Source organism: Ceratotherium simum, chromosome 25, assembly GCF_057802395.1.
Source record: "Ceratotherium simum simum isolate JZ-2026a chromosome 25, ASM5780239v1, whole genome shotgun sequence".
Taxonomy (NCBI): Eukaryota; Metazoa; Chordata; class Mammalia; order Perissodactyla; family Rhinocerotidae; genus Ceratotherium; species Ceratotherium simum.
The window spans coordinates 12,519,767-12,533,311 of NC_141924.1; the positions used below are offsets into that span (position 1 = coordinate 12,519,767).

Here is a 13,545-nt window from a genome sequence, read left to right on the forward strand (position 1 = left end):
GGCTTGGAGGATGAGTGCCTAGTATACTGAGGCCTCGAAAACCCAATTAAGCCCCCATAACTGTCAGCCGTCGCTGTTGATGTGGGGTCTTATTAAGCTCTTTGAGGTAAGTTGGAAGCTCAGTGAAGGCAGGGCGTACCTGTCTGCTACAGTGCCCGGCACGTGGTAGGTGTGCAGTAAATATGTGCAGGCGTGTAAGGAACATGGCTGAGTGTGCAGCTGGTGGGACAGCGTGCCCCTCCTGCCCCAGGGGTGAGCTGTGGGCCTGGTGCCCGTTGCCCCATGACATGGATACAAATGCAGTGCAGGATGGCACAGAGCCGGGAGCAGGTGCCGAGGTATCAAGGGGCAGAAGCCAGCTCCCCCGAGATGTGGAGCAACTGGCACGAGGGCTGAGACTAACAAGACGTGATAGAATGGGGTGGACGGAAACCCGGCACCTTGGGTGAAATGCAGATGGATGCTGCCCAGAGCTGCCCGAGGACGTTCTGAGGGCATCGGGCTTGCCTGGCAGGATGTCTGAAGGCCCCCGGGTTTGGGTGACATCTAGCACAGGTGGAGGAGATGAGGCTGGCGCACACTCATGCTGCTCTAACAGGAGCGTGGTGCCAAACCAGGGGAGGCAGAGGGCCTCTGGTGCTGGTCACCGCTCAGACCACGTGGGCACTGGTGCTCCGCTCCAGGTGACACATTTTAGGATTGACAGCAAGCATGACCCAGGGCAGCTGGACCCGAGGGTGGGGGACTTGACGCTGTGTGTAGGAAGAGCAGGGGAGGATGTGAGGCTGTTAGCCTGGATAAGCGGATTGCAGATAACAGATCAGCAGATATCGGAGGGGCCTTTGAGGGGGGCTGCTGGCCTTGTTCTCAGGGACTCCAGACGGCACTGGGACCAGTGAACAGAGGCCCAAGGAGCCAGGTTTGGCTTTGGAACAGAAGAAATTTCTAACAATCAGAGCTGCTCAAGAAGGGAATAAGTAGCCTCAGACGGATGCTGAGATCCCTGTCACGTGGGGTATGCAAGTTGGGAGATGTCACCTCTGCAGGATTCTGGAAAGTCTGGTCATTCTAAGAGCTCAGGCCAGCCCAGGTTCCTGGCTGTGTGGTCTTGGGCAAATCACTGCACCTCTCTGAGCCTCAGTTTCTTCATCTGTAAAATGATCATGAGGGGGGTCGTGAGGCTGAAAGGAAGGCTCAGACATTTTCTGCACACTGTGAGCACCCAGCCAGCAGTGGGCCCTCCCTCTTGATATTTCACATCCTGACTGAGTGGAGTTAGGGACTCCAGATCTTCCTCTGTCCCCTGTCCCTGTCCCTGAGCTCTCATCTACACATCACGTTCTGATGCTGCTACATGCATCTGCTACGTGCCTGACCCTGCTCTAGGCATGGGGGTTACAGCTGCGAACAAGATAAAGCCTGCTTTGATTTCATGATGGAGCGGGGATGATAATAAAGAACTAAATGATGCCTGATATTGTTGAGTGCTCTGAGGGGACCAAAGCCAGGGTTGAGTGACCAGTGAGTTATCTCAGGTTTGGTGTCAGGGAAGAGAGGGGTTGGGGGGAGCAGCTGGGCAGAGACCTGAATGAAGCAAGGGAGTGGCTTGTGCAGATACTGGGGGAAAGCATTCCAGGCAGAGAATAGCACGTGCAAAGGCCCTGAGGTGGGAGTGTGCCTGGGGGTTTGAGGAGCATAGCTGGCCTGGAACCAGTACTTCCTGCTTGATGGAGAAATTGAAGTTTCTCTCGGCTTGTGGACAGTCCACGCTTGCACACTTTCCTGTTGTGGGAGAGGTGCTTACACAAGGGGCAGGAAACCCACCAGACAGTCCATGAATGTCCAGTCCCTGCCGTGGGCCCAGCTTTTCGGAGGAAGCTGGGGAAGGAGAGAGCCTCAGTTTTCTTATCTGTAGAATGAAGCTAACAGCACCAGTCATGCAGGGTTGATACAAGATTCAAGGAACAAAAAAATGTCAGACACAAACGAGCCACTGGGTAAGGGATAGCTATGAGTGAGGAGACTGCAGCCCAGAGAGGTTAATGAATGTGCCTTATGTCACACAGCTCAGCATTCAATCCCAGGACCCTTTGCCTCCGACATCCGTGCTTTTTTCTCTCTGCCCTGCAGCTGGGGCTCACTGCATCTGAAATCCACACAGTAGTTCAGTGTCGAAGGTATAATTACCCATTTTACAGACAAGGAACCGAGGCCCAGAGCAGCCTGCCCAAGGAACTGGTGAGGCAGAGGCAGTGACAGGATCTGGTGTCCGGCCCCCAGGGGGTGCCAGGCTTTGTCACAGACGACAGAGTGGTAGGAACCCATCTCTGGGACCCCTGGCCTAGCGCCATGTTTCCAGCAGAGAGAGGGGAGGCGGCCGCCCACCCTGCGAGTTCAGGCTGGGCCCCAGGAGTCCTCAGTCCTCCTAATCCTGGGTAATGGCATCGACACGGACAGTGACAATGGCATCTCGGGGAGCCTTGGCCAGCCTGGCCCAGGGAGGCGCTGGTGCCAGGACTTATCAGCTGCTGCAAATGACATTTCCCGGCTGAGCCTCACGTCCCTGCTCCTGGGAGGCCGGGACACGACTGTGCCTCCCCTACCTGCTCCCCCACCCGCTCCCCCACCCCACCACTGTCCCCACCAGCATCCCCACGGGAGCAGGAGCCCGAGGTGGTGCATTTGCCGGGCCTCCTGCCCCATGCAGAGCGTATCTGTCTCCACCAAGTCCTGGGGTTTTGTGGGAGCCCTGGGAGATGGGTGGCACTCACCATGCCATGCAGATGGAGAAACTGAGGTTCAGAGAGGGCCTACAGCTTGCCCAAGGTCTCAGAGCTGGCCAGCCCCATGTCTTCCCTGCTGACCCCCCACTCCCCCGTCCCCCATCCCGTCCCCTCTCAGCCGCGGGTCACTCAGGCAGAGCTCACCCTGTCCATCCTCTCACCCAGCCCAGGGAGGGGGAGGCTGACGAGGGGGCCCGTGTTGGGCCAGTCAGCACCCCGAGGGGATTCGAGGTTGCCAGGTCAGGATCTGTCATGGCCACCCTGGGTCTTGAGCTTGACCTGTCACCAGCTGAACGTGTCCCTTCCCCAGTCCTGGCCTCAGTTTCCCCTCTGAGAAGGGCTGGGATTGGGCTGAGCAAGGGCTCCTCGTCCTCCTAGCTCTGAAGCTCTAGGATGCTGGGTCCATAGACAGGCCCGGAACCTCATGGCACCTGGAGGAGTAGGTCACAGAAACCAACGGGGTGCACCGGTGACTTCTGGGGAGAGTGGCATGCTGAGGCCCAGAGTGGGGAGGCGTTTGCCCAGAGTGACTCAGACATTCTGTGGCCATGCCGGCTCTGGACTGGTACCGCACCTCAGCCCTGCCCCTCAGACCTGTCAGATCTCATGGGCTCTTCTCCCTCCTCTCCTTCCAAGGGTGTCCCCATGAGAGGGGACAGTGTGCAGCCAGCAAGACTGGGGGCCCGCCCCAAGATCCCTCGACAGCATGCTGCCCCCAACTTTGCTATGTTCCTTCTCTCAGGGGTGGAAGGAGAGAGAGAGGGACCTTGAAGAGTTGCTGGTGGGCACTTTGGGCCTGCCCCTGCTCTGGCCAGAGGTCACTCATTCCAGCCACACCTGTGTGGGGAGGGGACCCTCAGGCCAGGACAGCCAGGAGCACTGCTCTCTGCGCCGTGACCCACAGCCCGCCTCCCTGCACAGCCATACCCTCCCAGGTTTCGCACCATTTAGGCCCTGGGCAGAAAAGGCGTCTGCTTCCTGCCCCATCCCCCTCCCTCTGGCCCAGTGCTCATCTGTCTCCCTGGCCCCTGGGTGGGTGGGCGGGGTGAGCACCAGGCGCTGTGGCCCCCCCCCCCATATCTGTCATCTCGCTGTGCTTCCCTGCTGATCAGAGCCTCCATCTCAGACGCGCTCTCTCCGTTTATCTCTCTTCCTCTGTCTCTCCCTGCTCGGCTGTCTCCTTATTTTTGCTTTTCCGTCCTTCTCGGTCCTGGCCTCCTGTCTGCAGCTCGCTCACCTCCTTCCTTTCTCCCAGCGCCCCCGCCGTGCGTAGGGGGTGGGGCCCTGTTCCTCCCACTCGTGTGTGCTGGGGGAGCATCGTCGCAGCAGCGGGGGACGGCCCTGACCCTCGGGACCCTCAGCCCCAGGCCTGAGACAACCGAGGCGGCACCCCCTCCCCCCCGCCTTGAGTGGGTGCGCAGCTGGGCGGGGGGCCGAGTGCTGCTGTCAGCGCCTTCACGGCCTCACCGTCCCCCCTGCTGGCTGCATCGGGCCTTGACGGTGGGGGGGGGGCAGGCAGCCCAGGGAAGGGGACAGGGCAGCTGAGGCACACGGGACAGGGTGACGGGGAGCCGCCCTCCGTCTGAGTCACGGGCAGGGTGGGGGTAGCTGGGCCCCAGCCCCAGCCGTCTTGGAGGCCAGGAGCAGTGGGGGAGAGGGCCACAGGCAGGGTCACCTTGAGGGCTCAGGACGGCTCAGAGTGGCTGGGGTGGGGGGCACGGGGGGCCTCTGCCCACCCAGGACTGTTTGGGAAGGGAAGAGATGGGACAGGATGAGCCCCGCCCCTAACCCTGGGCCCCTCTCCTACTCCCCTCCCCTCCCCCTCAGCCTCCTCACATCCCCTCTGTGGCCTGGGATTTCAGGAGGCTCCAGCCAGCTCAGCTTGCCTGACACCCCCGGGCCTGGCTGTGGGGGTGCTGGTCTGAGCAACTCTGATCTGAGTCGGGGGGCGCCCTGTGTGGCTGAAGTTGCACGTATGCACACGTACTCATGTACACATGCATGTGGAACACCTGCTTAATGAAACATGTGGACACAGGCAGGTGTTATGCGTTCCCGAGGTGCCCCCCCACGCGTCCCCTCCCACCCCTCCACACAGGCCCGTGTTCACTCGAGATAGCTGGCCACGCGTGCACACGTCCTGTGCACACGGGCATACGCGTGCACACACGCCTGCCTGCGTCTCCATCTGCTTGTGCACTTGAGCGCTCCCCGGCACCAGCGCTCGGAGCCAGCGCACACTTGTGTGTACACCTGCACACAGATGCGCTCCCCGACATCCCCAGACATGCCCAGACGTCCCCACCCCCCAGCGGGAGGAGCTGCAGGGGCAGGGTTCTCTGACACGGTGAGCTGGGCCACTCAGCCTCCTCCAGCACAACCTTGCTGCCTGTGGGGGCGGAAACTGAGGCCCCGAGATGGGGAGGGCTGGCCCGGGGTCCCCTAGGAGCCAGCGGTCAGCCAGATGGGAGCCCACGTCTCCCGACTCCGGCCCTGAGTCTGCATGTCGCTGCCAAGGACAGGAATGCTCTCTGCTGGCTGGGTCCCCCTTCCTGCCCAGCTGCCTCCTGGGGCCCCCCTAAGCCCCTCTCAGGCCCCTCAGCCCAAGCTGGCCCCACAGGGGACGGGGAGATGTGAGGCCACCTCGCCTGGGGGTCCGGATCATCACAGCCTCTGGGGCCACGTCAGCCTTTTATGTGAAGGGTCATCTGGATGCCCTGTCCACCTGCCATCTCAACGAAACTGCCTGCCTGGACTTCTTCGGGGACTTTCCGCTCTCGCTCGCCTTTCCTCTGTTCCAGCCCTCTGGGGCTCAGGGCTGTAAATTGGTTTTGCTTTACCAGCAAAGGTTTACATTTTTTTTTTTCCCCAAAGTGCTCTCTTTCCTGGAGTTTCCCAGTAGGAGGAGCAGGAGGCAGAGGGGGCTCTTGTGAACAGTCTCTGGCTCTCTATCCAAACATGGATTTCTCTGGCCTGATCTTCACATCCTTGGTCACTGCCCAGGGTGGAGGGAGGGAGCACAGGGCTCTTTCCTCCGTCTAGAGAGCATGGGGTGGGAGCTGGAGCCCCATCTGGCTGAGGGGCTGTGTCCGGCTTGCTGGGTGACCAGGGCAAGTCTCCCCTGGTCTGGGGCTCACTTTCCCCACTTGGATCACGAGGCTCTGCGGGCTGTGAGCCCTGCGCCACCAACGCTGCCCCTCTGCATTCTGGGCACGGACGGCACGGACAGCACAGCTCACCTTCCTCCCCCATCAGATGGCCAGGCAGGGACCTGTGCCTGCTTTATAGATGTGGAAACAAGACTCAGAGATGGTGTGCTCCCTCCGGCTAATCAGGCCGGGTGGATGGGGCTCCTGGCCTCCTGACTCCTGGTGCCTCAGGACCTTGAGCCTGGGCCAGGTTGTGCTGTGTGACTCGGGGCAAGTCCCTGCCTCTCTGGGCCCCTGACTCTCCAGCTACGGAGGGGATGTGGGGCTTCACTTACACTATTCAGAGGCCTCTGGCTTCTTTGGCTGCCTGAGCCCCCCTTCCCACCTCGAGGATCAGGGCCTATAATGGAAACCACTTTGGGGAAGTGATACTGGAGGTGTCTGGCTTCCACACTCCCCCCCTCTCTTTCCCTTGGCTCTGCTCCTGCCTGTAGGATGAGCTCTCCCTGTGCCCTCCCACTGCGGGAGACCCCAGCCTCTGCATCCCCCTGCCTAGGGGGCCCACAGCCTCGCTGCTCTGCTCCCCTCCCCCATGGAAGCTGAGACAAGGGGATTATTTTTGGAACAAGAGCAGTTACACAACAAATGAGTTATTTATCTTGGGGTGTGGAGGAGAGGAGGCATTTTGCTGGGCATCTTCAGTCTTTATCTGGATTAGAGGGTGCCCACCCGGGTACGTGGCCATGTGTGTACAAGCCCATTTGTCATGCTCAAGACTGTAGGGGTGTGTGTGCACCTATGTGTGCATGCTGTGTAGTTCTGTCTCCTGTGGGGACATGTAGGTCTTTGTGTGGGCAGGTGGACGAGTGTGGACATGAGTGTGCTGGGCGTGTGTGTGTGTGAGTGTGTGTGTGAGGGTGTATGTGCACCTGAGCTGTTACTCTCTGGGCTCCTGTCTCTGCCCACTGTCCTCAGACTCTGTCCCCCTCCTCCTTGCCCTGCCTTGTTTGGTTCTTCAGTCCCCCTCCTTCTAAGCCCCCACCCCCTCCTCCTCTCTTGCCACCACCCCCCTCCCTTCTCTTATGTAACAGGGGCCCTAGAGTGCTGCTGGCACGGGGACCCCCCCCCCAGAAGGGTGCAGAAGGGACTGGGGGCCTGCACTGGAGCTTCGAGGGACGCTCTGAGCCTCCACACTGATCTGTCACCCCTCTCGGTGCTGCCTTTCAGGAACCAGGTGACAGATGGGTCTCTTCCTTCCTGCCCCCGTCTCTCGTGCTCCCCCTCAGAGCTCCACTCTCCGGCCTCCGGTGGGAATCTTCTGAAGTTCTGAGCCCAGAACCCCAGGAGGAAGAGGAGGAGGAGGAGGAAGTTGGGCCCTGAGAACCTCTGCACCTTCCCAGCGGGAGAGCAGCAACTCGGGGCCGCAGGCTGCGGGGCCCGCCGCCCCCCTGGCCCCGGTCTGGCCACGGTGCCCAGCGCCTGCTGGTAGTGCCCCCGAAGGCCCCCGGCCGTTGGCTCTGGCCGTGCCTGCCTCACCTGGGGACCCCGGCTTGGGGGTCGCCCCCAAGATGGTGGCATCCCCAGGGAGGACTGTGCTGCCAGCCCCAGCCTCTGGCCGCTAGGCCCACCGTGCCCTGGCCCCTCACCCCCAGCCCGGCCCGCGAGGGGGCCGCGGCCGGCGCCATGCTGCGCCTGGGGCTGTGCGCGGCCGCGCTGCTGTGCGTGTGCCAGCCGGGCGCCGTGCGCGCCGACTGCTGGCTCATCGAGGGCGACAAGGGGTACGTGTGGCTGGCCATCTGCAGCCAGAACCAGCCGCCCTACGAGACCATCCCGCAGCACATCAACAGCACGGTGCACGACCTGCGCCTCAACGAGAACAAGCTCAAGGCCGTGCTCTACTCCTCGCTCAACCGCTTCGGGAACCTCACCGACCTCAACCTCACCAAGAACGAGATCTCCTACATCGAGGACGGCGCCTTCCTGGGCCAGTCGAGCCTGCAGGTGCTGCAGCTGGGCTACAACAAGCTCAGCAACCTGACGGAGGGCATGCTGCGCGGCATGGGCCGCCTGCAGTTCCTCTTCGCGCAGCACAACCTCATCGAGCTGGTGACGCCCGCCGCCTTCTCCGAGTGCCCGAGCCTCATCAGCATCGACCTGTCCTCCAACCGCCTCAGCCGCCTCGACGGCGCCACCTTCGCCAGCCTGGCCAGCCTCATGGTGTGCGAGCTGGCGGGCAACCCCTTCAACTGCGAGTGCGACCTCTTCGGCTTCCTCGCCTGGCTGGTGGTCTTCAACAACGTCACCAAGAACTACGACCGCCTGCAGTGCGAGTCGCCCCGCGAGTTCGCCGGCTACCCGCTGCTGGTGCCCCGGCCCTACCACAGCCTCAACGCCATCACCGTGCTCCAGGCCAAGTGTCGCAACGGGTCGCTGCCCGCCCGGCCCGCGAGCCACCCCACGCCCTACTCCACCGACGCCCAGAGGGAGCCCGACGAGAACTCGGGCTTCAACCCGGACGAGATTCTTTCGGTGGAGCCGCCGGCCTCGTCCACCACGGATGCGTCGGCGGGGCCCGCCATCAAGCTGCACCACGTGACCTTCACCTCGGCCACCCTGGTGGTCATCATCCCACATCCCTACAGCAAGATGTACGTCCTGGTCCAGTACAATAACAGCTACTTCTCCGACGTCATGACGCTGAAGAACAAGAAGGAGATCGTCACGCTCGACAAGCTGCGTGCGCACACCGAGTACACCTTCTGCGTGACCTCGCTGCGCAACAGCCGCCGCTTCAACCACACCTGTCTGACCTTCACCACGCGGGACCCGGTCCCCGGGGACCTGGCGCCCAGCACCTCCACCACCACCCACTACATCATGACCATCCTGGGCTGCCTCTTCGGCATGGTCATCGTGCTGGGCGCCGTCTACTACTGCCTGCGCAAGCGGCGCCTGCAGGAGGAGAAGCAGAAGTCCGTCAAGGTGAAGAAGACCATTCTGGAGATGCGCTACGGGGCCGACGTGGATGCCGGCTCTGTCGTCCACGCTGCCCAGAAGCTGGGCGAGCCCCCCGTGCTGCCCGTGTCTCGCATGTCCTCCATCCCCTCCATGATCGGGGAGAAGTTGCCCGCCTCCAAGGGTCTGGAGGCCGGGCTGGACACGCCCAAGGTGGCCACCAAGGGCAACTATATCGAGGTGCGCACCGGCACGGGTGGGGACGGCCTGGCGCGGCCGGAGGATGACCTCCCGGGCCTGGAGAACGGCCAGGGCTCGGCCGCGGAGATCTCCACCATCGCCAAGGAGGTGGACAAGGTCAACCAGATCATTAACAACTGCATCGATGCCCTCAAGCTGGACTCGGCCTCTTTCCTGGGGGGTGGCAGTGGCGGCGGGGACCCAGAGCTGGCCTTCGAGTGCCAGTCCCTCCCCACAGCCGCCAGTGCCTCCTCGGCCGCCGCCCCCGGGGCGCTGGAGCGGCCCAGCTTCCTCTCGCCCTCCTACAAGGAGAGCTCCCACCACCCGCTCCAGCGCCAGCTGAGCGCCGACGCCGCCGTGGCCCGCAAGACCTGCAGCGTCTCGTCCAGCGGCTCCATCAAGAGCGCCAAGGTCTTCAGCCTGGACGTGCCCGACCACCCGGCCGCCGCGGGGCTGGCCAAGGGCGACTCTAAGTACATCGAGAAGGGCAGCCCTCTCAACAGCCCGCTGGACCGGCTCCCGCTGGTGCCGGCGGGCGGCGGGGGCGGCGTCCACCACCTGGAGGTGAAGCCCGCCTACCACTGCAGCGAGCACCGGCACAGCTTCCCGGCCCTGTACTACGAGGAGGGCGCCGACAGCCTGAGCCAGCGCGTGTCCTTCCTCAAGCCGCTGACCCGCTCCAAGCGGGACTCCGCCTACTCGCAGCTCTCCCCCAGACACTACTACTCGGGGTACTCCTCCAGCCCTGAGTACTCCTCCGAGAGCACGCACAAGATCTGGGAGCGCTTCCGGCCCTACAAGAAGCACCCCCGCGAGGAGGTGTACATGGCCGCCGGCCACGCCCTGCGCAAGAAGGTCCAGTTCGCCAAGGACGAGGACCTGCACGACATCCTGGATTACTGGAAGGGGGTCTCGGCCCAGCAAAAGCTGTGACCCTCTCCTCCCCGGTGAGGTCGGAGGGGGCGGGCGGGGGCGCGTGGGGCAGGGCCCTGGCGGCCGGGCGGGGCGCGCTGGGGGCCGAGGCCGAGGAGTGGACGCACACGCACACCCGCACGCACGCACCCACGCACACACCTGACCACCACCTGACTGTGAACAACTACCACCCAACAATAACGGACAGGAAAACAGAGACACGTTCTCCTTAAAGTTTACACACTGATACCGAAACCAGTCGTCTTTACTGTGCTGCCCAGGGACTCTGCTGGGTGTGGGGGCCTCGGGGGTGGGGGCTGGGAGGAAGCCAAAGGAGGGTGTGGGGTCTCGGGCTCTGGGACTAGGGGCAGGTTTGGGGGCAAAGGAGCCTGGGGCAAGAGAGAGACTGAAGCCCCTCTGGGGCAGGGAGAGGGTCCCCCCAGCTGGGGGACAGGTCACTTGGAGATGAAGCACCAGACCGAGACTGGGCATCCTTTCCTTCCTTTATGGATGGGGAAACTAAGGCCCAGAGACAGGAAGTGATAACCCCAGGGTCACACAGCAGGTTACAGTCAGTCTCCCAACTTCCCAGCCCAGTGCCATCCCCCACCCACAGTGGCTCCCCCAGGACCCTCCACCCTCGGTGCACCTACCACCCCTTTCCAGAGCTGTGGTCTCCTGGGGCCAAGGGACTTAACTCCGGCGGGTGCTTTTCCTTTCTAGAAAGCCTCATGGCCACACCCCCAGTGCAGGGAGCTGTGATTCATCATGTGGGGGTCCTTCGCCCCCACGCCAGCACCCACGAGAGGTGGGGGTCCTGCTGACAGGAGAGAAGCCGAGGCATGGGGACATTCCACCAGTCCCCTTCAAGTGTCTTCCAAGTAGCCTGGGAGCTGCTGATGGGGTCCGAGGAGAGCGGCTGGGCCAGGCCCCCTGCCTCTCAGGTGCAGGCCCCCACGCCCTGGCCCCCAGCCTCTCTGGGCCTCCAGGACCCCTGCTCCTCCCAGAAGGGCAGCGGTGAACTGTGATGCCCAGGGGCAGCGGGGAGGCGGGGTGTGATGGGGGCCTTCCTGCCTGTGCCCCTACGTCCCGGCCTTCCACCCACCTGACCCCTTCATGGGCTCCTGGGGCAGCATCTCGCCTGCCCAGAGGAAGGAGGGCTTTACCCCGCACCCCCTCTTGGTTACCCATCCCTGCCCCACCCCCTGGCCTGAGGGCCTCCCATGTTTCCATGGGAATGGCCACTCCCCCCTTGCTGACCCCCACCCAACATCGAACAAAGCACAAACAGTGAGCACCCCCCTGCTGGGGGGGAGCAGGCAGTTCTGGGGCCCCTCCCCCTCCCTGGCCAGCCTCTGTTGCCATGGCAACCCAGAGCCTGGCAGTTGGGACCGTTGGGCTCCCAGGGTTCTCTCTCAGTGTGGCTGCAGAGGGCGGTGAGGGAGGGTGGGACTAGAGGCGAGCTCTGGGGGGCAGATCTGGGGTCCTGAGACTGTGGGTCTTGAACACTGTCGGGGTGCTGAGGGGCCAGAATCGGTCATCCCTTCACCTTCGGTTGGGGGGGCCGATGGGGGGCAGGGACAACTATAGCTTTGCCCCCCCGCCAATGTGCCCCTTGGCTCCCCACCCACCTCAGGATGGGGAGGAGCCCATTCAGCTCTCCCCCCGCCCATGCCAGAGACCCCCAGCCTCTGGTCTGTCACCCAGCTGCGTTTCTTGAGATTTGGGGAGTGTGGCTGTGGGGTGAGGGTGGGCACTGGGGTGGGACCAAGACCTGTACTGTGGGGGTTCTGACCATCCCTGGGTCGGGGCTTCCAGCGACCTTCCTGCCTGGGGTAGGGTTTAGGGGAGGATAGTGGAGGGCAAGGGGCCTTAGGGCTCAACTGAGTGCCTCTCTCACATCCACTTGGGGGACGGACCAAGCCCAGGCTCACTTTGGGGGTGACATTTGCAAAGAAAGGACTGTTCTCCTGGGGAGTGGAGGGGAGGGGGCCAGCATGGATATGCAGAGCAGACCTCCCCCAACCCCTAAAACCTGCCCCCCAGCCCCTCCTCACACCAGATTGGCAAAACTGAGCAAAGCAAGCAGGTGGAGAAGCCAGTGGTGTGAGAAAGCAGATTCCCTGTTATATTTGCATGACGATTTTACTGTATTTTTCTGAGCAAACATCTGTCGTGTATGTGCCAGTTTGTCCAGACTCCCCTGCCCCCTCCCCGCTGCCCCTTTCCCACATTCCCTCTGTTGTGATCTGACAAGCAGCTCTTGAAACCCGGGGAGGGGCCAGCTCTGCAAACGACCCAAAACAGGTGCCACCAAAACACCCCGTGCCCCACCCCCGCCTCCTGTCTTTCTGGACATCGCCCACAAGTGCCGCCTCCCCTCCTCCCTCGTCTCGTGTCCCCACTTCCATCCCATCCCTCCTCGCCCTTCCCCTCTTCACTGTCAGAAAGGGCACCCCAGGGAAGGGAGCACGGGAGGACCTCTCCTCTGTCTCACTTGCCCCTACTTTGCAGATAAAGAAGTCGGGGCCCCCGAAGAGGGAGGGGCCTGGTGATTCGGCTGTCAGGTGGGGTGGGGGTCAGTCACACTCCTGAGTACAGGAGGCCAAGAGCTTGTGGCTTTCTGGGCAGCTGTATGGGGAGGCTCAGGGCCCTGAGGGAGGAGCCCATGGGAGGAACGGGGGGTGGGGGGGTGGAGGCGCCCAAAGTGGGCCTGGCCTCACGGGAGGGGGAGCTGCCCACAGGAGGGTTCCCGGGAGCATTCCTGGTGGAAGAGGACCTATAAAAACCTCAGCCGGTCTCATTCAGGGGGCTTTAAGGATAGGTCCCCATCTTAACAGCAAGGGTCTTGCCCCTCCAGGAGGTGAACCCACCTTCGCTACCCAGGTCACACTGATATTTGAGGCAGAACAGGATCTAGAACTCAGGCCTCTGGCCTCCTGGCAAGGCCGGATTCCCAGCCGCCCAGGCCAGGCCCCTCGCTCTGGGGAAGAGGCCCCTGCACCTGTAGCCCATCTAGAAGTCTTCCTGCATCTGCATCCTGGGTCCTGTTCAGGATAGTTCTTCCCCAGGTGGGAGCAAAATAGGAAAGAGGAATTCTGCTTTACGCCAAGGAGTCTAGCTGGCCGGGCTGGAACCCTTTGTTTAAAACAGTGATGAGAACGGTGGACCTGGCCCATGGCTTAGGCAGGCTGGGAGGGCAGGCAGCCAGGAGAGAAAGGAAGAGGGGGCTCCTGGGGAGGAGGAACGGGCTGGGGGGTGCTGGTGGAGTGGGGGGCAAGCGGGCTGGATATGTGGGTGTTGCACCCTGGACCTCCTGGGGGAGGCCTCCCTGCCCGGGGTCATGCCTGGGCTTGCTGTCCCTATCAGAGAATCTGCAGAGGAAATTCCTGGGGGCCTGTTCCTGGAAAGTGGCACCGATGGGTCCACTCTCTCCTCGAGGGCACTGCAGGCGCCGCTGACCCTCTGTTGGAGCTAATGGCCTTCCAGAAGCGAAAAGCGGA

General features: G+C 62.6%; 1 protein-coding gene across 1 annotated transcript in view; it reads left to right on the forward strand.

Annotated features, from left to right (window-relative positions):
* Positions 1-10,078, forward strand: part of ELFN2 (extracellular leucine rich repeat and fibronectin type III domain containing 2) — a 42,937-nt gene extending 32,859 nt beyond the window's left edge. The window contains exon 2 of the mRNA XM_004418114.3: positions 7,160-10,078. Within this exon, the coding sequence (XP_004418171.1) occupies positions 7,616-10,060 (2,445 nt within the window). The 5' untranslated portion in view covers positions 7,160-7,615 and the 3' untranslated portion in view covers positions 10,061-10,078. The remainder of the gene's footprint in view (positions 1-7,159) is intronic.
* Positions 10,079-13,545: the final 3,467 nt, after the last annotated feature.